This window comes from Brachyhypopomus gauderio, chromosome 6 (genome assembly GCF_052324685.1).
Source record: "Brachyhypopomus gauderio isolate BG-103 chromosome 6, BGAUD_0.2, whole genome shotgun sequence".
Taxonomy (NCBI): domain Eukaryota; kingdom Metazoa; phylum Chordata; class Actinopteri; order Gymnotiformes; family Hypopomidae; genus Brachyhypopomus; species Brachyhypopomus gauderio.
The window spans coordinates 21,679,431-21,705,306 of NC_135216.1; the positions used below are offsets into that span (position 1 = coordinate 21,679,431).

Genomic DNA, 25,876 nt, shown 5'->3' on the forward strand with positions numbered 1-25,876 from the left:
TGGAACGCTTCTAACGTGTTGTCTTACTTTTGCAATGCAAACGATTTAATCAAAAGCGGTTCAATCACATGGTCCGGGTCTCTTTTCTTGAAGCTGCAGTGCCTTGGACCAGCCACGTGACGCGGCGATCCGGGGTGTCAGTGTGGAACAGAAACAGGTAAATTCTGAGTCTCTCGCTTATTGTCTGCGCGAGTCGGTTCAGCCTCGTAGTTGGATAGGTGAATCGGTTATAAGATCTGGAAGTTCGTGTTTTACCTCTGGCTGATTAGGAGGTAAATTTAGAGGCCCCGTAGTCGGCGTTATTGCCAATTTCGAGACATCCAGTCGGGTTTCTGGTCAGTACATCGCCTGTTATTTATTTTCGTTATTCGGGGCCTTCGGGCCTCAGTAGGACCTCGGTGTTGCGTGGGGCACATAAGTGGAGGAGGCGCGTCGCAGTTGTGTTGCAGGAGTAGCTAGGCTGGCTAACTAGCTACACCTAATCCAGTAGACTTCAGTCAGGGCAAGCGTTTAGATCAAACTTGTCTGTGGTTCACGGTTACAAACCGTCATGTAGGTACATTTTATCTAACGGTGTTAGGAAGTGTTGATCTCAGGCTACGGCTCGGTGACGATAGCCTTGGCCAGGAGGATAGCTAAGCCTGTCGGCCATGAGGTGCACAGGGCGAGCGCTGAATCCACCCTCGGCTGGACGGAGGTGGCTCGCTAGCTGTAAATTACCTATCCCTAAAGGCTCGACGTAGCTAGCTAGTTTATATGTCGGGAACGTTTAGAGGAATAAGGGTAAACAGACCGGGGCGTCTGTTAGTAATTTAATTTCACGAGTCAGTTAGCCCACTTTAGCAACCAAACTAGCTAGCCAACTTTTTACGGGAGTTGGTGTGGCGTTAGCTGGTTAACGAGGTGTACGGCTAGTTGGTACAACACTTCACACTCCTGTGCATTAAATATTGTGCGCCTGGCATGGCGAGAAAACAATAATGGCGCATTTGTGTCTTCCCGTTGGTAAATAATGAAGTTGACTAGCGCACTTCCGTGTTAATGTAACCTGCCGGTTTATTACGCTGAGCTGAACAGGCTGTTAGCTCGCCGGCTAGGCTACGTGCTGCCCTGGTCACCGTGATGGTGGCTAGTCGGAGAGCCAGCGGGGCTACACGTTCACAAACTTCTGCCTGACTAGTCACCACCACCAGGCCGAGTTACGCAGCCGTGACCGTAAAGTCAGACAGACGTCGGTTAACCAGCTCAAAGGCTGATGTTGGATCATTAATCCGCATTACGAGCATCTTAGCCCGCTAACCCAACTTATTGGGTTTACGCGTTTGCTAATATAACCAACAGTGTACGCTCGAGTGACTATCACACAGTGTCGAGGCGCTGCGCACTCTCGCGGCCTGTCCACGGCTAACGTTACTTCACGCCGTCCACGTTCCGCGTCCTCCTCCACTTTCGTGGTTTTGTAGCTGGGCCGTGTCGCTGATCTGGGTTAGCCGCGTTAGCGTCGCTGGCTAGCGCTGGCTGTGTTGAGTGCCGTGACTAAGGACAGGTTAACTAAGCCCGACCATCTTCCCACCCCCGTTGGCGCGTTGAACCCGCGTGTTGTGCCCTGGCTAGCTAGCTGCTTGAACGGAGTATTTTGGTACGCGTGGCCCCAAAGTGCGCAGTTCTTGCTGCCATTACGTGCCCGCGCATTTCCTCCAGCACACAAAGACTGTTTTTGTGAAATTAGTTTTTATTTCCACATATTCGTGTTGTGGTTTGCCAGGAACTTCGTATTGTTTAGTACTGGCGGCTAGTAAGGGTTAATTTGGTAGCTGTAATATTCGCTCGTATTTAAATGTAATGCATGTAAGAAACTACATGCGTTCAGCTGCAAGGTATCCTTTCAAAGCATTGGACGTAGCTTTATTTATTTGCGGTTTTGCAGGCTGATTGAATATGCTTGAGTTTTGATTGTTGTAATTAAGCAGTATTGAGTAAGGGTGTGTGTGTACACGTGCAATTACATATCTTGTTGTTGTTTTGCAGGCGTTATTCCTTTGTAAATACTGTTATTTGTATATACTGTAAATGATGACGTCGGTGGGCGGCAGCCGAAACCGGGGTAACTGGGAGCAGACACAGGGTCAGACACAGAGCCAGTCACAGCACAAGCAGAGGCCTCAGGTGAGTGTGTATACTAACTCTGAGAACTTTCCTACCACGTGCTCCATACAGCCCAGTTTGTGTGAATTGTCAGGAAAATGATGTTTCCCCCTTTAGTGTGCGGAAACCTGAAGGGAGAAGCACATGCCAGGGCATTGTTGCTCCTGGGTGCAGTAACACCTTTTGTCACTGTAAGGTTGGATGATATAACATCACAATGACGCCATTGGGCTGCTTGTTTTGTGTTTTTTTTTTATATATATATTTTATGATTTATGCATTCTAGTATTGGTTATACAAATGTTTGTTTTTGAGCACTGCCTGTGCACTGTAAATAATACTGGTGTAAGTACTAAAAATTGTTCAGATGGTTACTTGATTGCTGGTCAATATGTGCGCCCACATATTTATATATATGTACTTTTTCTGAATAAAGGAAGTGGTGTTAAATGTGGCATTGACCAGTTAACTGGAATCATTTTTTTGGTTCTGTCTGTGCAGCTTTGATCTATTTGATGTCACCACTCCCAACATTTTAAAAAACGAAATTAATCACTAGTATAAATTTTGTGGATTTTCAGCTTCAAAATGTGCATCTTTTCCAAAGCAGTAATTTACACAATCACTGGCCAAGGCCAGCTTTTTCAAATGATTATTTGCCTGTCTTAAGACTATTTCCTTGTTGAAATGGGCTCCTTGGCTGGACTAAACTGTATTGAATCTGTTCCACCCAAGTTATATTTCATCTGTAGGATAGGCAGACCTTCCACCCGCCAAAGTTTGATGTCAAACTAAATCCTCAGGCAAGAGATGCTACTTTGAACCCAGTTCCCTGTCTGGTCACGTCACCCCTTTGGCTTAAACTGTATTCAGTCTTGTACAATAACTTTTGCCTGTCAAATCAGCTGTGGTATTTATTTTATGGTTTAACTGTGAAGGATCTGGAAATGTGCATGTAGTTTGCAGCTTTCTGCCATCCCTTTTGTTTGCCTTTCTGAGCCCAATATGGCATTTCTAGTATGTCTGATCAGTGTAGTGCCCAGGATGTATTCAGACAAAGTCTGCCATAACTTTATTAAGTTAAGTTTATTAAGCCTTTAAGGCTTTCCTGCAGTAACATATTAGTTCCTTCATCAAACTGGTGGTATTAGCTGATAAGTAGGTACTTTCTACTAAACAGTTTTTTCCTCGATTTGGTTAACATTTAATCAACTGATCCCTTCTGTTGGAGCTGTTTGTGTACTGGCATGGTCTTGTGTACTGTATTTTGGATGGGTGGTGGAGTTTGCTTTTGGTTTATGAATGGAATCAGAGGACTTTACTAAGCGTGATATGGCCACTCCTAAGAAAAGGTATTTTAAATCTGTTGAATACCTAACGGCGACACTTACAGCTTTAAACCATGAATATAGCTGGAATATATTTCATTATTTTTTCATGTTTCCTGAATCAAACATTTTGCTTGGCATACTGGTTCTTGACAAGTTGAATAGGAAATGCTTCATCATCAACTGATTAGTCCCCCAATGTTTGTCCTGGGTTCATTAAATCTGTTTCTTTTCTCATTATTATAGCAGTTTGCTAATTAGATAGTTGTCCCAGATTTTCAGCCAGATGCATTTCTTTTGTTGGTACACAGTGTAGTTTCTGTCCCCACGTGGTGGTGGGATCGTGTGTCTCCTCCACACAGTCTTTCCAGAACTGTGTGGAGGAGACCTCTGTGGTATAACCTTATGAATTAATCTGCCCTGCATATTTTTTGTTGATGGAGTTCAGTGCTGACCCTTAGCCAACAACTGTGACTGCCATTCCTGTATATTTAGGTCTTTCCCAGTGCAGAAGAAAACGTGCACTGCAAAATATTGTGGCATTGCCCAACATGTCTAATGCTAAATTTCCTTCGGGATCAATAAAGTATCTATCTATCTATCTACCTACCTAATCGGTCATCTTGGCTAATTACCTAACTTTTTCTGAGTCCAGTCCTTCAGAGCAGTGAAATAACTAAACTGTGCCAAAGAGCTGTGGTGAGCCCTGTTTTTATAGCCCCCTCCTTTCCCCTTGTTGGCCTAAACTTGTCTTAATTTTTGCTGGCCTTCTTCTCTCCTCCCCAGGCCACCGCTGAGCAGATCCGACTCGCGCAGATGATCTCGGACCACAATGATGCTGATTTTGAGGAGAAAGTCAAGCAGGTGAGAACATTTGCATGCAGGATTCAGAGCAGTTCAGCTTTCTGAAAGGAACCCAATAAATCTTTACTTTGTAGTATTGAGCCATTTTGAGCATTTTACCCATTTTTTTTTGGATAATCAAGGGAGTTTCACTGCATAGGGGAGAAAATAATACTCATTTGTAAGTTCTGCTGCTTAGTGAACTGGTTATCTGGCTAGGTAGTTTTTTGAATATTTGATCATACTAAACCAGTCCTGTAACATTCTAAACCAGTCCTGAGTCTTTTCTGACTGGAGATGTTGTACTGAGTCAGAACTGAACTCGTACACTTTAATGCACTTTTGTGGTTGCTTACATACTCACACTGCACACCAAAACCCTTCTATGGCTCCCTCTGTGGTGTAGAAGGGTACAGTGTGTGCTAGAGCAAAGTCAGAGCTGCTACCGGATGCTCTCTCTCAGTCTCTGTCTGGGTCAGAGAGCAACATAAAGCTCCAATACGCTGAACACCAGAACACAAGATTTAAACAATGAACTAACATGGGGCTCTTCAGTTTAGACATTCTGCTGCATAACTAAGGCTGAACACCTTCCATATTTTCTTTGGCGCTCTTCTTGAGATTTATGCATGTGAACCCTTGCAGGGCACTACAGAAACGCCTTCTCAAGGGCCTCTGTACCACTCTGCACACAATGTTTATTACGTGTACAGATGTAAAATGTTGCGGCCCTGTAGTTTAAGGCTCATCCTAATTCTTGAAAGCAAACGTTGTTCCTCGTACAGCTGATGGTCTTGTTTCTTGTCCTGTGTCCAGCTGATTGATATCACAGGCAAGGACCAAGATGAGTCGATGATCGCACTGCATGACTGCAACGGCGACGTTAACAGAGCCATCAACGTCCTGCTGGAGGGCAGTCCCGACACTGTGAGTGGAGGCCGCTTTGTCACCCCTAGAGACTGAAACCCGCAGGCGGGGGATTGGCAGAAACAGTAGCTCACAATTTTGGCCAAGGGTGCTAATCTCCAAGTGCTTCACTTTGAAGCCCTAACCCAAGCGCACCAAAAAACCCTTCTATGGCTCCCTCTGTGGTGTAGAAGGGTACAGCGTGTGCTAGAGCAAAGTCAGAGCTGCTACCGGATGCTCTCTGTCTCTGTCTGGGTCAGAGAGCAACATAAAGCTTCGATACGCTGTCCATAAATATTTATTTTAAAGTTTCTTATAAATACTTGTTTTATGTCAATTTGTTAAAGGCTAGCTGTGATTTTCTGTTTTACTAATACTTTTGTTCAGATCTGGTACTTCTTTTGCAAGCTGCCAGTATGTGTTTGTAAGGGATGGTATTCTAAAACATTCCCTCCTTTCCCCAGGACTCATGGGAGATGGTTGGGAAGAAGAAAGGGGTTTCGGGCCAGAAGGAGAGTGTCCAGTTGGATGTTGGTGAAGAAGGGAAGGAGAACCGAGAGAGGGGAGCAGAAAGGGACATCGCACGGCGCAGAGGAGGTGCCCCGAGAAGGGGGCGCGGAGCCAGCCGTGGGCGAGAGTGTGAGTGGAGAACACTTCTGCTCGCACCTGTTAGTTGACCCTGCGCTGGAGCACACCACAGACCGAATCCACGGCTCAGGCTGCAACCCTCCCACCTCTTATAAGAGGAAATGGCCACTCTTTATAAAGGCTCACTGTGGGATCTCCTGACAAAATGGATAGAAGAGGCAATAATACATGTGTCTTAATGGGAATAACTTCAGCAGCAGTTCAGAGCAAACCAGAACTGATCCAGAGGGTCCTTTACGACTGTAGATGTACAGTCGTGTGTAACGTGCACCTTTTGGACACTAACCTTATCTAAATATAAATTCACATTTTCTGCTATGCTCTAACACAAGCTAAGAGCGTATCAGGCCTGCACAGGATGTTGGGAGAGCATCGGTACAAGAAACCCCTAGTTATTACAGCACTGTTGGCTTGTACTGCAAAACTCTTAGTACTGAAGAACTTTGTAGAATTCGCATTTTTGTCTAGTATTGAAACTGCTGACTGAAGCTATCTGAATCTCTTGTCCAGCTCTCTAGTGGGCAGATATCCTCGCTCACCACTACGCTTTGGAGAGTTTTCTTCGCAGTACTGTTGTTTTGACTTGGGGTGTCTTGAGATGGTGCGGGCCCCGCACTCTCAAGGCTCTTGGCTTACACGTGGTTTATGTTGCGGTGCAAGTTAGTTTCCAGCTGAATGCGAAACCTGCAGACACAGTAAGCAGTGTTCATAACTGATTAGGATTCTTTCTCGTCTTCACGCCGGTCCTCCACCACTGAAACCATGTTTTGTAGAAAAAGGTCATCACTGCTGCTTCCTGAGTAGCTGCGACCTTTATAGGAGACCTGTCCTCGTAGACATGATGGGAGCTGACTAGTTTTTTGGATTGTAGCGTGCTAGTACGGTTGTCAGTCAAGAAACGCACTGGCACTGATGGAAGCTCTGTATATAAGTGAACAATTGCTGTGCTTCACATAGGCAGGATAGCACAGAGCCCAGGTTTTAAAAATGTGTTGCATGAAGAGCTTGTTGTGACCATCTTGACCATGTCATTACTGAATTGAAAAAAAGAAAATGGTTGGCAAACGCTGTTCAGGTTGATCCTATATGCCTGCTTTTCTTTTGACCCTCTTCATCGTCTGTCTTTGACCCCTTCCCTCCTTTTTGGTCCTAAACCTCCCCCACCCCCCACCCCTTAGTCCGCGGGCAGGAGAACGGTCTGGATGGGGCAAAGGCCGGCGCGGTGGCTGGCAGAGGGACTGAGCGAGGCCGGCGAGGAAGGGGCAGAGGGAGAGGTTTGTTGTTGTTGTTGTTGTTGTTTCCTCTTCTATTTTGCATAGAATTGTTCAGGTTTATGTGGCTGAGATTTGATGTCGCTATCTGAAGCCTTGGAAAGGTGCCTTTTACTTAAAGGGTGTGTTGTTGCATCGCACCTAACATGGTGTGATGGCAGGCATCCCTTTCTAAGGAGGACATGTTTGCATCCATAAAATTTAATGTCTATTGTCCTGCTTCAGCTCAGGAAATGTGAGCTTTTGTTGCTTTAGATGCGTTAACTTTGTTTTACAGTGCATTCCAAACCCATACATCCTTACCGACTTGTCTCTGAATCTTGTAGGTGGTGCTGGTAGGAGAGGTGGAAGGTTTTCAGCTCAGGGCATGGGGTAAGTTTAAACATCTCAAGTGTTCAAGGTCCTCTCCCTGTTCATGTGGTAGCCAGAGGACTTGTTCCTCTTCACCACAGCAGAACAGCTTGTTTTCCTAACCTTGAGGGGAAGTTTCCAGGGGCAGATTAAGCCTGATCCAGGGTCTGTCTTTATGAAGAATGACAACTGGTCTAAGCAGTAAGGTCCCTTTTTGTGCTAACTTTAGGCACTTTGTAACTCTAGTGCATGCTTGGCACATAATTGTAATTTCTTTAGAAAAATGCAAGATGGCTTAAGCTGCATCTGTGAAACTGCTCTTATAAGCTCATGCATCTTAAATCAAATGTAGGCACTGAGTCCAAGCCCTTTTAGCCCAAATTCAGCTGCCTGCTGATTTGTGTTTGGACGTGAGCTCCTGTATGTCACCAGGCACTTTTGGCTATGTACAGTGCATATGCCTGTTGAGATTGTGTGTGTGTGTGTGTGTGTGTGTGTGTGTGTGTGTGAGAGAGTGAATGTGAAATGCCCTTGTGCAGATTCAGTTGTCATTAATCTACATTAGCAGATTCCCCTCTCTAACATTGTCATTGTGATTAACCAGGTAAGTAAAGGGTGTTGGAGCCAGGCATCTCATTGACTCCTTGTGGTTATGGGCCCAGTTTGCATTATCCAAGCTCTAAAGGAGAATTTATTTATTGGAGAAGTTTGACCATTTGATTTCGCATGTTCTCCAAGTCTGGTGTGTTGTATTTTTTTTGTTTGGATGATCTGATTCAGAACATGTCATGTGTGTCTTCTCCATCCAGGAGTAGCTCTTAAGTTAGCTCTCTTGTGAATGTTGGAGCTTTCTTCGCAAGCACTAATCATGATTTGAAGTTTTTTAGCTTATACTGTGCTTTACGGTTTTTGCTGTTTCGTATGGGCCACGTGTCTGCTTCCTTCACCACTGTTGATTGGATTCTTGTCAGATATGTGAAGTTCGAATTGGGGGTGTGTGTTGAGACTTTGCATGAGCTTTATTGATTGGGAATTCAGCCTCACTTTAATTCTGTGCCACAAGATGAGCGATATGTGTATTATCCACCCACATTTTAACATTGCTACTTTATTAGCCTAGGCTTTATTGGGCCTGTTTAAAGCAGGCCATTTTACCTGTGATGTAGGTGTGGCATTATGAGTAATTCACACTCACGCTTAACTTTGTTCACATAAAGGCACGAAATGAACGGTCACACCTACTGACAGACGCAGTCTCTTCTACTAAACCCTGTGCTCCTTGTAACTGTCCCTGTTTTCTTCTAAAGCCAGAGTGATAAGGGCCCCAGATACGATTTGTCAGGAGACGAGAGGTGAGTTTAACTGTCGTTGCTAAATCATCGTGCCAATCAAAAATGTGTAGCAGCAAAAGTGCAGCTTGGGCAGCTAGTGGAGGGAGGGGGGCTGTGGCAGTTACTAAGGTCCTGAGCTGATCTTGGCCAAGACCGTTGGGCAGCTAGAGGAAGGAGGTGGGATTGTGGCGGTAATGAAGGTCGTGAGCTGATCTTAGCCAAGACCGTTGCCCTTGGCTTTGTTATTGGACTTGGCTTGACTGGTTTCTTAGGCTCTCTGGTTTCAGGCTATGCTTGGCAAAATGTCAAATGGTTTGTTCGCTATAATTGCGTTACTTTGTGTGCTGAACTTTCTTTTATTGCTTTATGATGACTGTATTCTAGCTTGAAGAACCAAAACCTGCAAATGGGGTGGTTGTGTGGTTTATGGGTTTTGGGTTGTTTTGGGTTGTTTTTTTTCTTCTTCCTTGTTGTTTCCCAGCCAGACAATGTTCTTTGGTACAAGCTCTTCTATTAAACCCCCCCCCCCCCCCCCCCCATCCTTGTGTTTTATAGTACGTTTAACCCAGCGGATTATGCTGAACCAGCCCAGACAGAGGAGAGCTATGCTGGGGGAAGCACTTGGAGTAACACGGGCAACCTGGACCAGGAGGGTGGAGCCAGTGAGTGTCCTATTATTTTGCTTCAGCATAAACACTGTTGTCATTCTGCCCATTGCAGTTGCTCTAGTTTGTCAAATATTATCTAGTTTGTCCAAGAATTTGTAGTATTATTTTAACTGGTGACTTGTAGGGGCAGAGGGTGATCTAGGTATTAATTCACCTGTCTACATAGTGCTTTCCTTTTAGACTAATGCATTATTTTATTTATGATATATATATCTTAAGGCTCTGATGCTTTCTTAGTCACATAACATTTCACCCAGTTAAATCAACGTTGGTGCCTCTTTTCCTGAAATGTCTGCATTCTTTGTCATTTCCTGGTCTTTTCCAGTGCAGTCGCTGGTGGTCTATATACACTCACTGGCCACTTTATTAGGTACACCTGTCCAACTGCTCATTAACGCAATGTCAAATCAGCCAATCACGTGGCGGCAACTCAATGCATTTAGACATGTAGACATGGCCAAGAAGGGTTCAAACAGAAAATCAGAATGGGGAAGAAAAGTGATTTAAGGGACTTTGAACATGGTTGTTGGAGCCAGAGAGGCTGGTCTGAGTATTTCAGAAACTGCTGATCTACTGGGATTTTCACGCTCAACTATCTCTAGGTTTTTATAGAAAATGGTACGAAAAAAAGAAAATATCTAGTGAGCGGGAGTTCTGTGGTTGCAAATGCCTTGTTGATGTCAGAGGAGAATGCCCAGAGGAGAATGCCCAGACGAGAATGCCCAGACTGGTTCGACCTGACAGAACGACAGTAACTCTAATAACCATTCGAGGCAGAAGAGCATCTCTGAACGCACAACATGTCGAACCTTGAGGCGGATGCACTACAGCCGTAGAAGACCACGCCGGGTGCCACTCCTGTCGTCGAAGAACAGGAAACTGAGGCTACAATTCGCACAGACTCACCAAAATTTGACAATGGAAGATTGGAAAACCGCTGCTTGCTCTGATGAGTCTCGATTTCTGCTGCAATATTCGGATGGTAGGGTCAGAATTTGAAAGCATGGATCCATCCTGCCTTGTATCAAACGGTTCAGGTTGTAGTGGTGGTGCAATGGTGTGGGGGAAATCTTGCTGGCACACTTTGGGCCCATTAGTACCAATTGAACATCGTGTCAGTGCCGCAGCCTACCTGAGTATTGTTGCTGACCATGTCCATCCCTTTATGACCACAGTGTACCCATTTTCTGATGGCCACTTCCAGCAGTATAATGCACCATGTCATAAACACAATATTGCATTATAAAACAGTTTGGCTATTTTAAAAATAATAAAGATGTAATGAACAGAGAAACGCAACCATTATATTTTACAGATTTTTCAAGAATCATGTATCCCATGTTCACAGCTTTGAATGGCTCCATATCCTTAACTAGATAAAATGTGATTGCCTCTGTCACCCCTTATCACCACTTACAACTTTCATCATATTGTTTCAACTGCTTTGGTACATGTAAGTGCCCTGAATGACATTGATGCTCATTTGGGTACTTCCACCATAACCTCTAGAAACTTTGATGAAATAAGTCTGAACATGGCTGGACCACTGCGACACTACTGACGAGTCATTGTCAAAAAAGGACTCCATCACCCATCATGCACACCTAGCTCACTCACATTTCAGTTTCACATTTCTGTTTTTCAGCTCTCGCATGAGACGCCTTATGGTAGACCTGTGATTTACTTTGCCCGTCGGCGCATTCAGCAATCAGTCTTTTGATGTGGGAATGATCATGTATCCATGTTATTACTGGTTGTCAGTTTGTTGAAGTTTGGAGACCTAGGAGAGAGGACATTTTAAAATGTGACTACAATCTGAGATCACGCATGTCTTCAATATCGATTATGATTTGAAACTGTCAGTTTGTCCTCCGCTATGCTGAGATATGCTTCACTTAAGCTTATGGGAGTTCCTTTGGTCTCTGTGAGTAATAACTGGCCAGTAATCGATTTATCTCTGTAGGGCTCGAGTTTACTGGAGAAGGAACCAATTACCCACGAAAGTTTGACTCTGCTCCTGGTAAGCATGGCATCCTTGTAGTAAAACTATTCCATATCCTGATGGCTGTGCTGAAATCATATTCATAATAATGCTTTTACCTTATATCATCAGGTGCTTGGAGAACTACAGAAGAGTGGGGCACTGAGGACTGGAATGAGGATGTGGGTGTGATGCATGGTTTGATTAACTAGACAGTGAGTGATTTTGCAAAATGGAGGAATTTTGATTATTCTTCTGTTTCTTCTTGCCATGTCTGAAGTTGTCAGAAACCAAGATATTCACTGCCTCCAGTGTGGCTGCTCATCCCATGCCACAAGAAAACGTCACCATCACTGCTGGACAGAGGTACGGCACGGAGGTCTTGATTACTTAATGATGAAAACAAGTCTGCCAGCTGAAGTCAGTTGACTAGCCCTGTTTAGTTAAAGCAGCTTTCTAGGTTGGGAAGAATCATTCATTGCAATTCCACTGGAATAAGGACTCACCTATTGTAAAAAGAAGTCCAGCTTGAGTCCAGTTATTCCAGCCAATCATATCATTATCAAAGGATGATTTATTATCTAGTAGTAATGTTCCTGCCATGATTAGCCAAATGAATGGGCCAAGCCATTCAGGCCTGCTCCATAAAATTACATGGTGATGTGGCCTCTAATCAGATGAGGAGCAAACAGAACAGACTAGGTTAAATTGATAATCGTAACATTTAAACAGGTTCATGACACACAAGAATCTGACTATAAATGCATAATTATGCAGTCATTGAAACATTGAGTTATTACATCAGGTAGGCTCACTGACGAGTATTGCTCATGTCATGGCTCACAAACGGATGACTCAAAATCTCACTTGTAAGGTCAGCTGTCTTCTGGTCTAAATTGCTAGTTCATTGAAGTACATATTGATTAATTGAACTGAGAGTCACTTGGTTGTACAATGTGTGAGCTAAGTGTTCAGTGATGATATATGAATATAGCCAGCTAGCAAAGTTAGTTTCAGAATCATGGGGCATTTCGGTGTAGAATTATATTATAAAGCACTATTTTTTGTTTGCTAGGTGGTTGATATTAAATCTGTAAGCAGTATTTTCAATAACGCTACGTTGCTGCTCTCATTCAGCAACAGCCAACATTTTGCAATGGCGTTCTAGTTACAGGAGAAACTACATTTCTCAAATGTGTTTTAATGGTAGTAAGACGTACAGGGTGCTAGAGCAATACTGTGTAGGTAAGTGCATTTGTTGACCTTTGTCCCCTCCAACAGGATTGATCTGGCGGTGCTGCTGGGGAAAACCCCCCCTTCCTCCTCTTCCGAGACTGAGCCAGCGCCCCTGGAAGCTGCTCAGACCCCATCTCTGTCCCAGTCTCTGGTGTTCAGCAACTCCAAACAGCCTGTTCCGCTCTCCCAGGCCTCCTCCAGCACCTCTTACAATCAGCACAGTATGGTAAGAGAAGTGATCAAGGCAGCTGTAACAGTCTACCGGTCCGCCACATAGAAAACCTGTGCAGTAAAGGCTTGTATCTGCCCTCCCAGGTGAGCATGCTCAGTAAGGGTTTTGGAGAGGTGGGCGACACCAAAGGCAGTACCAGCGGCTCCACCAGCGGGTCACAGTTCCTGGAGCAGTTTAAGACCGCACAGGCTCTGGCTCAGCTGGCGGCCCAGCATTCTCAGAGCGGCCCTCCCAGCACAGTCCCGTCCAGTTGGGACACCAGCCCTGCTACCCTGGGACAATATGGTAGGAGAATCTGGCTTGAAGCTCCTGGGTCTGGTGATATTGACACTTTCACATGATGACATCTGCATAGCGATCTCCAGTTTTGTGAATGATACAATACAGTGATGCCAGTACTGTGTGTACTGGCACAGATGTTTGCTTTATTAAAAGGATTTGGAACATGACAACTTGACCATCTATAGTTGATGCTGTCTCATAATGAAGGCTGTTACAAATTCTTTTTAGAAAGGACTTAATGTGCGGGCAGCTAAGAATTTTGTTGTTGAGGCTTCTCAGTGATGCAATAGCCACACCACACTTCTCCAAAACACACATTGCAGGGTCTATCGACAGCACAGCAGTATATGATCTATGCAACTGCAAGATTTCAGGTTTGTGCAAGTCCAGCAGAGCCTGATGTGTCCTTGAACAAGTCTGAATGTCTGCTGGTTTGATACAAGGAACTTTGAGAAGGTGGCAGAAAGGATGGGAATACCAGACAAAGTGTGCGATTCACTGCCTCATTGCAACCGTGGTGCAGTTTGCCTTCTCACATATTTTTCATTTTTGCTTTAACTTCAAACTGCTGGTGAGTAATCCGCACTGGAAACGTGCAGCTTCAAGCAGATACTTGGAGCTTTAAAGGTGTGTAGCTGACTGTTCAAAAAGTGGTGCTAAAGCGTTCCTGGGTTACACACAGGATGTTGGCAGCTAGTGGTTCAGGAGGGTGATGGATCAAACACCCAGCTGACTGTAGCTTGTGGTACAGCAATGTGTGTAGTCATGCTCCAAGTGCAAGAGCTGGACGATACTGAATAGCAGATACCTAAAAATTTAAGCATGACCTTGAAAAGGAAGTGGAATTACGTTAATTTTGATATTTTCCCTATTCTTGCATGAAATTGTTTACATTTGATGACTAACTCCTCTTTTACCGAATGTCTGTGTTGGTACTGAGATTTATTCAGGAATTAAAATGCATGTATATGCTGTATTTACTACTTTATATATAGAACAGTCCCACTTGGTCCTGTCCATTCGCATGTGGATTTTAAGTGGTATTTTAAATGGGGCACTGGTATTTGCAAATGCTCAGTACCAATCTGATACTAAATTCTGGTGTGGGGATGTCTTAACTGTAGTGAGTGGGTTTGTGCCTTCCCTTTCAATATAGGACACATCCAGTAACATGCTGTTCTTGGCATGAACATGAAACACATCCTACTGACTATTTGCAAATGTCACCTGCCTTATTTCCTGTTGCTACCTTTAGTCATTAGGTTTTTGCTTGTTCTCTCAGTAAAACATATGGAGCCAAGATATTCTAGACCACAGGCTAAGCTTACATTTCACAATAGCAACACCATTTTGTTTGATATGATTGGTTGTTTACTAGAAATTATGGTAAACACTCAGGTTGCTTTTTTTTTTTTTTTTTTCCCCTCGGTGAGGTCTCTGGGAAGGCTAACAGCTTCCCATAAGTGAAAATGTCACGTTTTCTTCTGTTTTGCTTTGTCTGATTCTTGTAATGTGGTGATTTTGGTGCTCCCCTGGTCCTGAGCTGCACCCTGTTTCCATGCATTCTCTCATCACCAGATATGAAACCTCCGACAGACGCCCCGGGGCACAGTCCCTTCACCAAGCGGCAGCCCTACCAACCCGCCTCCACTGCCTCCTCTATGATGGACGCCTTCCTGCAGGATAAAGCCCTGCCCCCCTCCACCGCCTCATCCCTGCCCTCTCAGACCACCCCTTCTGCTTCATTGGCCCAGAGTGTGTCTGCCCCACACTCGAAGCCGTCAGGCCCTGCCCCAAGCCAACAGATGTCCCCAGGACCCGCAGACCCCCAGGCCTCTAGCCCCCTACCCCTTCAGCAACATAAGCTCAAACAGCAGAAGAAAAGAACCTCCATCACGACCAAGGTTGGATGCGCACGAGCCCTTCACATGACCGTATGGTACACCATATTGGCAAAGTGAAATGTCTTACCTGTTAATTCTGCCATGTACAGAATGTCATATAGATGTACCCCATAGTTTTGATTAGTTCGCTTTAGTATTAATTTTAAGTTTAGCTGTGCTTGTTTAACCTTTCAAATGCATTATTCATCATGGAAGCAGGAGACTAAGTAGCACAGTTAGTTAAACTTGAAATTAAAGTTGGTGTGCTCAGTAGTTCAGTGGCATAACTCTGCCAATCAGTTGATTTGAAGTTCTATGGAGTTTTTATTTGCATTGTATATAGTGAAGTGCTTTCTGTTATGGCAGATTCCTGCTTTAGCGGTGGAGATGCCGGCCTCGGCGGATATATCCGGACTCAACCTACAGTTTGGAGCGTTACAGTTCGGCTCAGAGCCCGTCCTGCCTGAGTATGATACCGCAGCGGTGGTCGCCACCACCACGACCTGCAACCCTGCCCAGAACAACCTCTACACGAGTGCCAACAGGTCTCTACATTTCTCCCCTTTACATTCTTGTTTAATTTGGGTCTCGTTGATATCGACATTTGTCTGCAACACAGTCGGAAGTTTGCATGCTGATACAGGTGCCAATCTTTTGCACTCTCTCAGTGAGCAGACTCCAACCCTGCCCAACCCCACCCAGATGGAGCTCTATGAGCAGAGAGGTGGCCAGACGAGACGATATCCCCCCTCAGTCTCCTCATCCCCACAGAAAGACATGCAGCCCAAGGTAAAACCTCACACGCTCACGCTTGAATATGTTTCAGAAGATCTTTTTAGATACAGACATATAACACAACAAAACCCAGAGTTGATTTTGGTGTGCATGTAGTTGATCCGTGTGGTTTGTAGATCTTATACACATGAGGTGAAGTGGTATATCGGTGTCCGCTGAGGGTGCACTAGGCTTTGAGCTTATATCGCACAAGCTGTAGTTTTACAGAAAAAAGATCACCATAAGTCTGAGCTAGTGTCCCACTTTCACCAAGGAGGGTTCTTTAAGATGTGCTAGCTGACCAATCACTTTATCAGGATATGTGAATTGATCGCACAGGCCTGACCTCTTCTGGGCCAGGTCATGGGTAGTAAACAGCTTGTAGACCTGCAGAAAAGTGGGGTGTTATTCTCGCCTATACCAAAAATTTATAAATCTAACCTCCCTCTCATAGTTTGTGATCCTAAAACTTCAGAGTCTCAAGGAATGAACTGAAGGATATTTTCATTTCTGTTCATTGTATTGGACATTGAAATAAGTGAATCTTAATTAATTTGATGTTAATTATAACCGTGGTATTCATTAATGACTGGTCTAACCAGCTTTGCTTAAAGTTAATGAACTTTTATTATGGATTTTTTTTAAACCTACAGAATGGGTTCAGTTCAATACAGACAACGCAGTCTCTGGAAGGTAAGCTACCCTGCTGCTTTTAAGAAGTGTTTTTAGAGTGATTTTTCTGTGCTCCTCAAGCAGGGTGATGTACATGTACTTCCCTTAATTGTTCCTGTCTAGCTGCAGCAGGCTCTGCAGTGTCCGCGAAGCCTGCGTCCGACCCTGTTGTACCTTCCACTGTGTCAAACATGGCCTCATTGGCAGACCCACAGTCTGGTCCAGCCTCTCTGCTGACCACATCCAATCAGACGCCACTTGCTTCTCTTGGACATGAAGACCCCTCCAGTTCAATTGCACCTCCACGACACAAGTAAGATGTTTTCAATTTGTTAAGTGTAAAAAAGATTTTTTTTAAAAGGTGCCGGTGTGATTGTGTTCCCCTCTGCCTCTCTCTCTCAGCTCACTACCCACCCAGCAGAACAATTTGGCTCCGTCCTCAGTCCACACATCTAATACAAGTCTACTGGTGAGTCTTTCTACATACATACCAGTTTTAATTTCTCTTCCTCTGCATTCTGAAGGCAGTTGGCTGAGGTGTTCAGAGTAGTTTGTTGACTGGGCTAAAGGAGTACTATTGATAGTCATTTCCCTTCATTGTCCTGTACTCGTTTGCCACCTCCTCTCCATTATTTCTCATGATGATGCTTTTTCCACCATGCTCCTGCTTTAAAAAAATATATATATATTTTTGTGCTTCTGTCACCTGCCTTCATCTTTTTTTTTTTTGTCTACTCCCTTAGCATCCAAATGTGGATGGGGACTCCGGTCTGCACTCGTCCTCCTTCCCCTCGGTCTCCTCCGTGCCTCCTTCCTCAGTCTCCTCCGCGGCTCCCGCCTCTCACAGCACCCCTGTTCCTCCTCCTTCCTCGACTAATGCCGCCTCTGTCCAGTCCACGCTGGGTCCCGTCAGTGGTTTGACCATGGGTCTCAGCTCTGCGGGTGGCGTAGCGTCCATCGTGCCACCCGCAGTTGCCGCAGCCTCCTCTTCCTCGTTAGCTTCGGCTACTGCCGCACCTTCATCAGCTTCATCGCGCAGTACGGCTGCCTCAGGTAACAATTTGGCAGGAGCAGTTGATGGGGCAACGTGCATTTACCGTGGTGTTTCATACATGTAGTTGACATGCTATAAACCTCATACTTAAGTCCTGTCCTTCAAATATAAACCCTGCATAAGCAAAAAGGGCTTTTAAATTGATCCAGTTCCCAAAATCCTAGACGGTTATGTAAAGGTCTTGACTGATTCAATATTTTTACGACCAACATTTAGAAAAACCAACCAATGTTCTTGCCCAGGAAGTATTAACATGGACCTCCAAAGCCATAACTTTTTTTGCAGGTATTGTGAAGAACAAAATGACTTGGACAAGTTGTTAGTTAGCTCTGCACATTTCATTCTGGACTGTTTCTCAAGCCTTAAACATTACGAGAAGGCTTCACTTAACTAGGCTCAATTCGATTCAGCAATATTTTGTGAATGTTAAACCCAGTGTTAAACTGATACATTTGAGTGCAGTATTTAATACATCCAGCAGCATCTCAAAGAATAAGCAAGGGGCTTTAGGAAAAATAAAATAAAAAATAATTAACCTTGTAAAAACCCAAGTTGGTTTTAAAATTGGTATTCTCCCCTTTGATTGTAGTTTTGGTCTTTTAGTTATTTATTGTTAAATAAATAAATAGTTACTTTATGCATGTTTCTTTAAGTCACAAACCTTCAATATGGTCAGCAATTTAGAAACTCATTGTGGCACTTTTTTAAAAGAATTTCATGGGTTTTTGTATTAGAAAAAAATGAATGTATCCTCACTGCACTTTGACCTTAGCCACTCATCCATGAGTACTATTGTTCTTGATGCATGCTCAGTAAGTTTTACTTTTAGTTCTCAGGGTCAGAAATGGTTTTCCTCACCTTGGCATACATTAGCCTAAATTAATGGGCCATCATATGACTGTTTTGTGGCTATATCTAAAGCAAAGAGGAAGTTGAATTGAATGGAGAGGAAGAAAGCTACCCTTGAAAATGTGTTCAGACACACGGATATGAAGTCATTGTGCTATGCAAGTGATGCAAGTGTTTGTGTCCTGCAGGGAAAGCACCTCCAAACCTGCCTCCCGGAGTGCCACCTCTGCTGCCCAACCCGTACATCATGGCTCCTGGCTTGCTTCATGCGTACCCGGTGAGACTAAACTCTCTACCTAAAGTGTTCTTAGCTTTTCCAAATTTCTACCAATGAGACTCTATTTAACCTGCAGTGTTTAATTGAATTTATTGAACTTGCTACAATGATTTGGTTTTATTGACATGATCACACTGAAGTCTTCACGTGTTGAAGGCATAGCATTTGTCATCTTCTGGACTTGTTTTCTTTGCTTCTTAGCCCCAGGTTTATGGCTATGATGACCTTCAGATGCTCCAGACCAGGATACCACTGGTACGTATAACCCAGCACTAATAATCTTTGCTTTACCTCAATTGTGCGTGTTTTGGCTGCAGTAGAACTCTTGAAGCTAATTCAGGTGTTCTTATGTAAATAAATACTTGATATTAAAACTCATCCCTTTTCCCTTTAATAGGATTATTACAGCATTCCATTTGCAACTCCGACCACAGCACTAACTGGCAGGGAAGGCAGTTTGACCAGCAATCCTTACTCTGGTAAGATGCTCTTTGCAGGACGTGCTATACCAAAAGAGAAGTTAAAAATTTACTTTATGGTTTGCTAATTCTAGTCAACAAACACAAATTGCACAGGATTTTGACGACTAGCTTGGTATGTCTGCATGATGTCAGCAGTCTGACTGCTCAGCACACCTTTTTGGTGTTTTGTCTGCATTACCTTGGAAGACTCGGGGGTCACTGTGTGCCAGACCCAATGGGTAGACCTTCGGCCTTTCTGCTGATGAGGCCTGGCGAGGTTGTTGCATCCCTCGTTAATCACGTCAATATAACCTCTCTCCAACCTTCCAGCCGGTGACCTGACGAAGTTCGGCCGCGGGGACACATCCTCCCCGGCCCCGGCCACCACGCTGGCTCAGCCCCAGCAGAGCCAGACCCAGACGCACCACACTACCCAGCAGCCCTTCCTCAACCCAGCTCTGCCCCCAGGCTACAGCTACACCAGCCTGCCCTACTACACGGGAGTGCCTGGTCTGCCCAACACCTTCCAGTACGGCCCCGCTGTGTTCCCGGTGAGAACGGCTTCAGCACCTCCATAAGAATGCCTAACCTACTCAAATACGTCAGTTTTTCTTAATTTGGCTTCCGCCAAGTCAAATATCCTTTTAATAACTTGAAACAGAAGATAGATAATGGAAACTTTAATTAGATAAAACCTTTTATCTTAATTTTAAGAAGTTTAGTTTAAGAGCAGTTTCTTTCTGCGCCGCCATTTGAGTGTCATGAGCAGGGGTGAGCGTGTTTTTGGGTAGAGGGCCGAGGGATGTTCCTTGAGAAACAACAATGGAAAAAAAAGCTTGTTTTGGTCATGGCACTTTCAAGTAAGTGACCATCACCACCTTTTGTGACCGTACACACCTCAGGTCGCTCCTACCTCCTCCAAACAACACGGAGTGAACGTCGGGGTCAGTGCTTCAGCCACGCCCTTCCAACAGGCTAGCGGTTATGGGTCCCATGGATACAGCACTGGTAAGACTATTTTCTCTTTTTGTTTTTCTTCATTTATTTATGTATTTTTATATACCTCTGACACAAGCTCTAAATCCATAGATGTCATTGACCAGTAGTAACTTTTAAACTGGCGCAGTTCTGTCCAGGTAGGCATGATATTTTGCAGGTTCCATGTTTTCCGTGCATAATAAACATGGTCGTGTTAAAAGCAGCCAGATGGTAGTCGTCAGCTCTCCACTACCAAGGCAGAGTCCCTTTGTGCCAAAACCAGGAGTGGAACAGACGCAGTGCATTCTGGGTGGGGAACTACTGCCAGGCCCAGTCAGATTGTGGCTGCTCATACTGCTTCGTGAATGTTGTTGAACTACTCTTGTGTGGTTACCATCGTGTGAGCTGTACTTCTGAATTCTTATTTTAAGCTATGGGAAGCTGCAAAGTTTTGCATGTTCGGATATACGAGATGGGGAAGAGATCAAAAAGGGACCAAATTTCAGTTCTCTGCAATATTTTTTAAAGGAGTCGGGGCCAGTCATCTATTAAGCTGCAGCGCCCTCCTTTGGTGAGGCGAAGCAACCCCTTGCTAGCAGTGATCTAGGGCTGGTGAGGTCAGAAGTGGGCTTGGTTTCAGGTGGTGGGCCTGCACACGCTTATCCACATGCTTATCCACACGCGGCCTGCTTTCGCCCAACCACTCACGGTCCCCGTGTTTCAGCAACAGCTGTTTCAGTCTTCTCATCTGTCTTTCCCTACACTGTTTCTGTTAGTCTTAAAAAAAAAAAAACCTCAAAATACAAAAGTTTGCTTCTTACCTTAGCATCACCATTTCCTTCAGTATTCATGAATCCTCATGTGTAGGCTAATTTTTATATATACATACATACACTATCCAGTTTGTCACGTTTCTTCTGTTCCTTCCATTTTTCCATTACGTTTAACATTCTTTTATTTCGGAATCTCATTTTTTCTGGGCAGAACTGGTAATAATCTCTCTGCCCTTAACGCGCGCGCGCGTGCACGCACACACCCCAAACACTTTGCTTGCTGCTTTACAGCCTGTCCTCTTCCACAGCTCCCAACTCCTCCCTTCCCTCCCCCACCCCGTGGCCCTGCCTGGTGTGTGTCTAACGCTGTGGGGCCGTGGCTGTGTGTCTGACCCGTTTGCAGGCTATGAGGATATGGGCCAGGCTCCGGCAGGGAGCGGGGATTTCTGTAAGGCCGGTTACGGCACCGCCGTGGCTGCCGCCGCCGCTGCTTCCGCGCAAAACAAGCCCGCCAGCTCCGTCACTGCGCCCGGAGTCGGTGAGTGGAGCCTCACGCCAAACTCCCTCCCTCCCCCTCCCCACCCACCCTCTCATCTCCGTCACCACAACTGACCTCACCGGGGGAGCTTGATGAAGCCGTGGCCTGCCACCTCGGCGCTGCTGGTGGCCCTGTACTCGGGAGGAAATGCTCGAGGCACCGATGTCTGATTTAAGAACGGTGTCCTCTTCCCTTCGTTACTCCGTTTCATGCGCTGGAAACGTGAGGTTTCTTAGAAACTTGGGTCTTGATTTTAGGATGTTTTCCATATATAAATAGCTGTTTGTTGTCTGTGAGGAAAAATGCTAATGGCTTGAACTGCCCTGTGGTCAGTATTGCAGTATTTCTTTTATTTTTATTTTTTTTATTCGACCATGCTCACTTTAGTAACATATTCCAATTGATGATTGTTAATGCCTATGAAAGTTGACATGAATGGAGGACTTGTAGAGACATTTCCTGACTTATCTAAATTTTTGTTGCTGATTGGCCAGGACAAATACCCACTAAATTTCATTTCTCCTTTTCCCCTTTTTGGTCAATTAGTTTAGTGACTGGGTGTAATGAGGTGTTAAAGTTTCCAGCTAAGTTGCCAGGTGAAAGGATACTTTTAGATGAGCTTCTTACTACCATAAATGCTGCAGTGTTGGTATCTGCATTAACGCATCACTGCAGGTGTGTTGCACTCTAATCTTAGCATTTCTGTGGTAATCCTACATCTCTTGTAAACCAGAGGTTTTCTGTTCAAGATGATACTTGTTGTTTATTGGAGTTGTTTTGCTATGTTCCTCAATGAAAGCATCATGTCAGGATCATGTTCATGTCCAATATGTGATGTCATACTTGCAGTGTTTCCATAGTTCTTGTGTAGCAGAACAACAAGCCCAGTGATTTGTTTCATGTTTTAAATGGCTAAATTGCATGTCAACCAGCAATCTTGAGTTTGGTGATTTACTTCAACATTTTGAGGTTTGTATGAAACCATTTTCTCAAGGGGTGGCAGTAAATCCCGTCTCTGTGGTCATTTGGCTTTTAAGAAAAATGAAACTTAAAAAGCTGTAAATCAAGTTACGGACACATTTGGAACATAACTCTTCGTGTGTTAATACTGTCCAGGAAAAGGGCCATAGCCACAGAATTATTACCGTGTTTTACTCATGTTACTGGTGCCCTTTGCCCTCAGCAGAATGCCTTTTGAGGAACACCATTGGCCGCCTTGAAAAGGCAGTGTTGCTGTGTCAAGACACCTAATATAATGTTTCCCTGACAGTTGGCTACCAAAGTGTAGACTGTTCTAGATTAACAACTGGTGTTCCTTTTAACCTCCATTTCTCATTACTCTTCCTATGGAGAAATTTCATGATTCTTTCTGCTGTCATATAGCAGGTTTCATTTTGTATTCTCTCCAGGCTCAGAGTTGGCATTTCATGATCTCCCTTTTGTGACAGTTAGTGTTGTCTGTGTATGAATAACATTTGGCTGTCCCTGTGTTTGTGAATGTTGGCTTTCCCTCAGGAGTGTCGGTGACCTCCAGCAACACAGGAGTCCCCGATATTTCAGGGTCTGTTTACACAAAGACACAGGTAAGCGTCCTCAAACATGGGCCTTTTTTGTGCTTCTTGCCTATTCCTTCTCTCCCTTAACCCTCAATATGTGCTCATCTTTTTCTGCTGCTGTTTGTTTGACTTGGTTTGTTGCTCTTTGTAGTCATTTGACAAACAGGGTTTCCACACCGGGACACCAGGGGCCTCGTTCAGTCTGCCCTCAGCGTTGGGGAGCGGCGGCCCCATTAACCCTCCGGCGGCGGCAGGCTACGCTCCTGCACCCTTCATGCACATCCTGGCTCCTCACCAGCAGCCACACTCTCAGATGCTGCACCACCACCTGCAGCAGGACGGACAGGTGAGCACCGGCCGTCGCCACACTGTGTCTGGATGGTGAAGGGGAGCGCTGTATGGACCAAGAAGGTGAGGCAGGGAGTCTTTGACCAATCACAGTACCAATGTCAATACAAGAAGCTGCTCTTCTAATGTTACAAAAATAGAATAACCAAAGCACTGTTCTGAGTGCAAATTTGTGTACCATAGTTTGTTTATTGTGATAATTAAAAAAATCAGCCTCAGGTTACCCTTGGGCATATTTATTCATATTGCAGAAGTAAACCATGTTTAAATATTACCTACTGCTTTTGATATTGGTGAGTGTGGGAGAGCCTCCTGTATCTGCAGAAATGGGCCGAGCTGGCTGACCTGTCTCTACCCCCACCCCTTCATATTATCTTTTCCATAAATCATCAAAACAAATCTTCCAACACTAATATATGATGTAATCTTGTTTTTAAGTAAACTGCTTTGCTTAATCAAAGCTTAAAATTTAACCCGTCATTACAACTTTCCCACCTACAAAGCATGGGATAATGGATTTTGTCCTGTAGTTTGCCCAAGGATGTTCCAAAATGGCTGCCCCATAATGTTACAAACATTTACAAGAATTTTTTTTTGATTGATCAATCATCTTAACACTTAATTCAGGCATGATACAAAAGTGAAATGGAACATTTTTCAAAAGAAAATAAGAATTGTTTCTATGAAATCTACGTATTAAAATGTGTGATTTATTGTACTGACCTTCGTGCACTCACTCTCTTTCAGAGTGGCTCTGGGCAGCGCAGTCAGAATGCTTCCATTCAACAGAAGTCCCAGATCAACAAGTCTGCTTACAACAGCTATAACTGGGGAGGCAATTAAGTTGGCCTTTTCCAATCTGGTGTCCAAAAATGCTGAAATTAGGGGACCCTTTCCTAAACAACTCCTACGTGTGCCCTTCCACCGCACACCCTCTCCTCCACTTGTCCAGTTGCCCTATAGTACCTTCCCATACCTGTGATGGTGCTGTTCTACGAGGTAGCACTGTGAGGGTGATGAGGGGGTGGTGGTGGTGGTGGGGTCTTAAAGAGGAAGTGTAACAGGGTTTGGAAGAGTAAGTATGTGATTATAGTAACTTGGGCTTTCAAGAGCCAAGTATCGAGTGTTTGGAGTTTGTATTGTGTTAAATGAAATAGCCCAACCCTTTCATTCTGGCATATGTAACATAGAGCTGTTTTCTAAAAGTTTTTTTTTGTTTTTTATCTTTTGGAAAGTGGAAGAGAAAATTAGTGTTTTAAGAGTCTCTTTCTTTCTTTCTTTCTTTCTGCCCCTTCCATACCTGCATCCTGTTTGGTCTGTTGATTTTCAATCTCAGATCCACCACCTTTGTGGTTCTGTATTGTATTTACTTTCCCTCCCCCTTTCTCCCCCATTTTTACCAAATTTTATTTTTGGGGGAACAAAATATCGCTCTAGATCGGCTAATGCAGTTGTGGAGTTTATTTTTTACCAAATATAATTATATAGATATATGAAAAGATGTGGGCACAAAGATGTTGGATATGTTCTGAGTGGTTTTTTTGTTTGTTTTTTCTTTGCGCATATATGCAAATCTGTAATTAGGGTGGCCACTCGTATGAATGTTGGACCCATTCAATAAACCCTTCAATCAGCTGTTAATTATTGTACATGCTAGGCAAATGAAGTGAACACTGGTCATATGCATACCCCCAAATTCCTACTTTTCCTATCCCAGAGATTAGTGGGTCCCCCCCCCCCCCCCCCCTTTTTTTTTTTTTTTCCTTTCTCAGGTGCCACCATTTCTTTGGACACATTAGGCATATACATTTAAATTTTCTTCTCCCACTCCTTACAAAAAGTCATCATCTTTCCCCAAATATTATTTTGTTAATATTATGGTTAGTAGGAAAGTACTGATGGACAAAATTGTATTATGGATTATGGATGGACTTTTTTTGTCAGTGACTTTTCTTTTTGTACTGTGCGTTTTAAAAAAATTTAATGGATAAACTTGTCTTGTACATGTACATACATGCGCACGCGCGCACACAAATATATATATATGCACACACAAAGTACTGTAGTTCATGTTTGTTCAAAACCCCCTGCCCCAATCCTTACAGACTTTGTTTCATAATGTGTTTTGTTTGTTTTTTATTTTGTAAAATATATATATATATATAAATATTAAGTAAATAAACAGGAAAAAGACATTTTCATCATTTTGGATGTGAATGTCTTTTTTAAGAAAATGAATTTGTATGTCAAATGCCTTTTAAATTTCATTTTCCTTGTGTGGTCTGTTTAATTGTAGACTTTTGAAAAGTCATGGGTGTGCTGGTGTCCCAGCTATTCTCACCAAATTAACAGTCAACTAATGTCTTTTAAATTGAATATAAGCTTACTTTTATGTAACAACTTGTGAAAAGTGTTTGCAAGCGTGCCAGAGCCATGTCCTGTAAACATGAAACGTACTCCACTCCACTCAGGTGCTTGCTAAACACATGGC

General features: G+C 44.0%; 1 protein-coding gene across 14 annotated transcripts; it reads left to right on the forward strand.

Moving 5' to 3' along the window:
- ubap2l (ubiquitin associated protein 2-like) lies at positions 1 to 25,589 on the forward strand. Of its 14 annotated transcripts, none has more exons than XM_077009652.1 (30): positions 171 to 335; positions 2,029 to 2,166; positions 4,260 to 4,337; positions 5,133 to 5,243; positions 5,687 to 5,861; positions 7,049 to 7,144; positions 7,468 to 7,513; positions 8,800 to 8,844; positions 9,379 to 9,485; positions 11,455 to 11,511; positions 11,605 to 11,654; positions 11,753 to 11,838; positions 12,754 to 12,934; positions 13,024 to 13,225; positions 14,801 to 15,126; positions 15,472 to 15,650; positions 15,774 to 15,894; positions 16,533 to 16,572; positions 16,675 to 16,864; positions 16,954 to 17,020; positions 17,295 to 17,604; positions 18,643 to 18,731; positions 18,933 to 18,986; positions 19,129 to 19,210; positions 19,523 to 19,743; positions 20,095 to 20,200; positions 21,347 to 21,481; positions 22,997 to 23,064; positions 23,189 to 23,383; positions 24,133 to 25,589. In XM_077009652.1, the coding sequence occupies exons 2-30, from the start codon at positions 2,071 to 2,073 to the stop codon at positions 24,226 to 24,228; spliced, it is 3,609 nt and encodes a 1,202-aa protein (XP_076865767.1). In that variant the 5' UTR covers positions 171 to 335; positions 2,029 to 2,070; the 3' UTR covers positions 24,229 to 25,589. The 14 variants fall into 14 exon arrangements, with proteins under 14 accessions (XP_076865761.1, XP_076865762.1, XP_076865767.1 ...); XM_077009651.1 differs by having other exon boundaries at positions 21,347 to 21,480; positions 22,984 to 23,064; XM_077009646.1 differs by lacking the exon at positions 171 to 335 and adding an exon at positions 1 to 157 and having other exon boundaries at positions 15,472 to 15,894; positions 21,347 to 21,480; positions 22,984 to 23,064.
- The last annotated feature ends 287 nt before the right edge of the window (positions 25,590 to 25,876 follow it).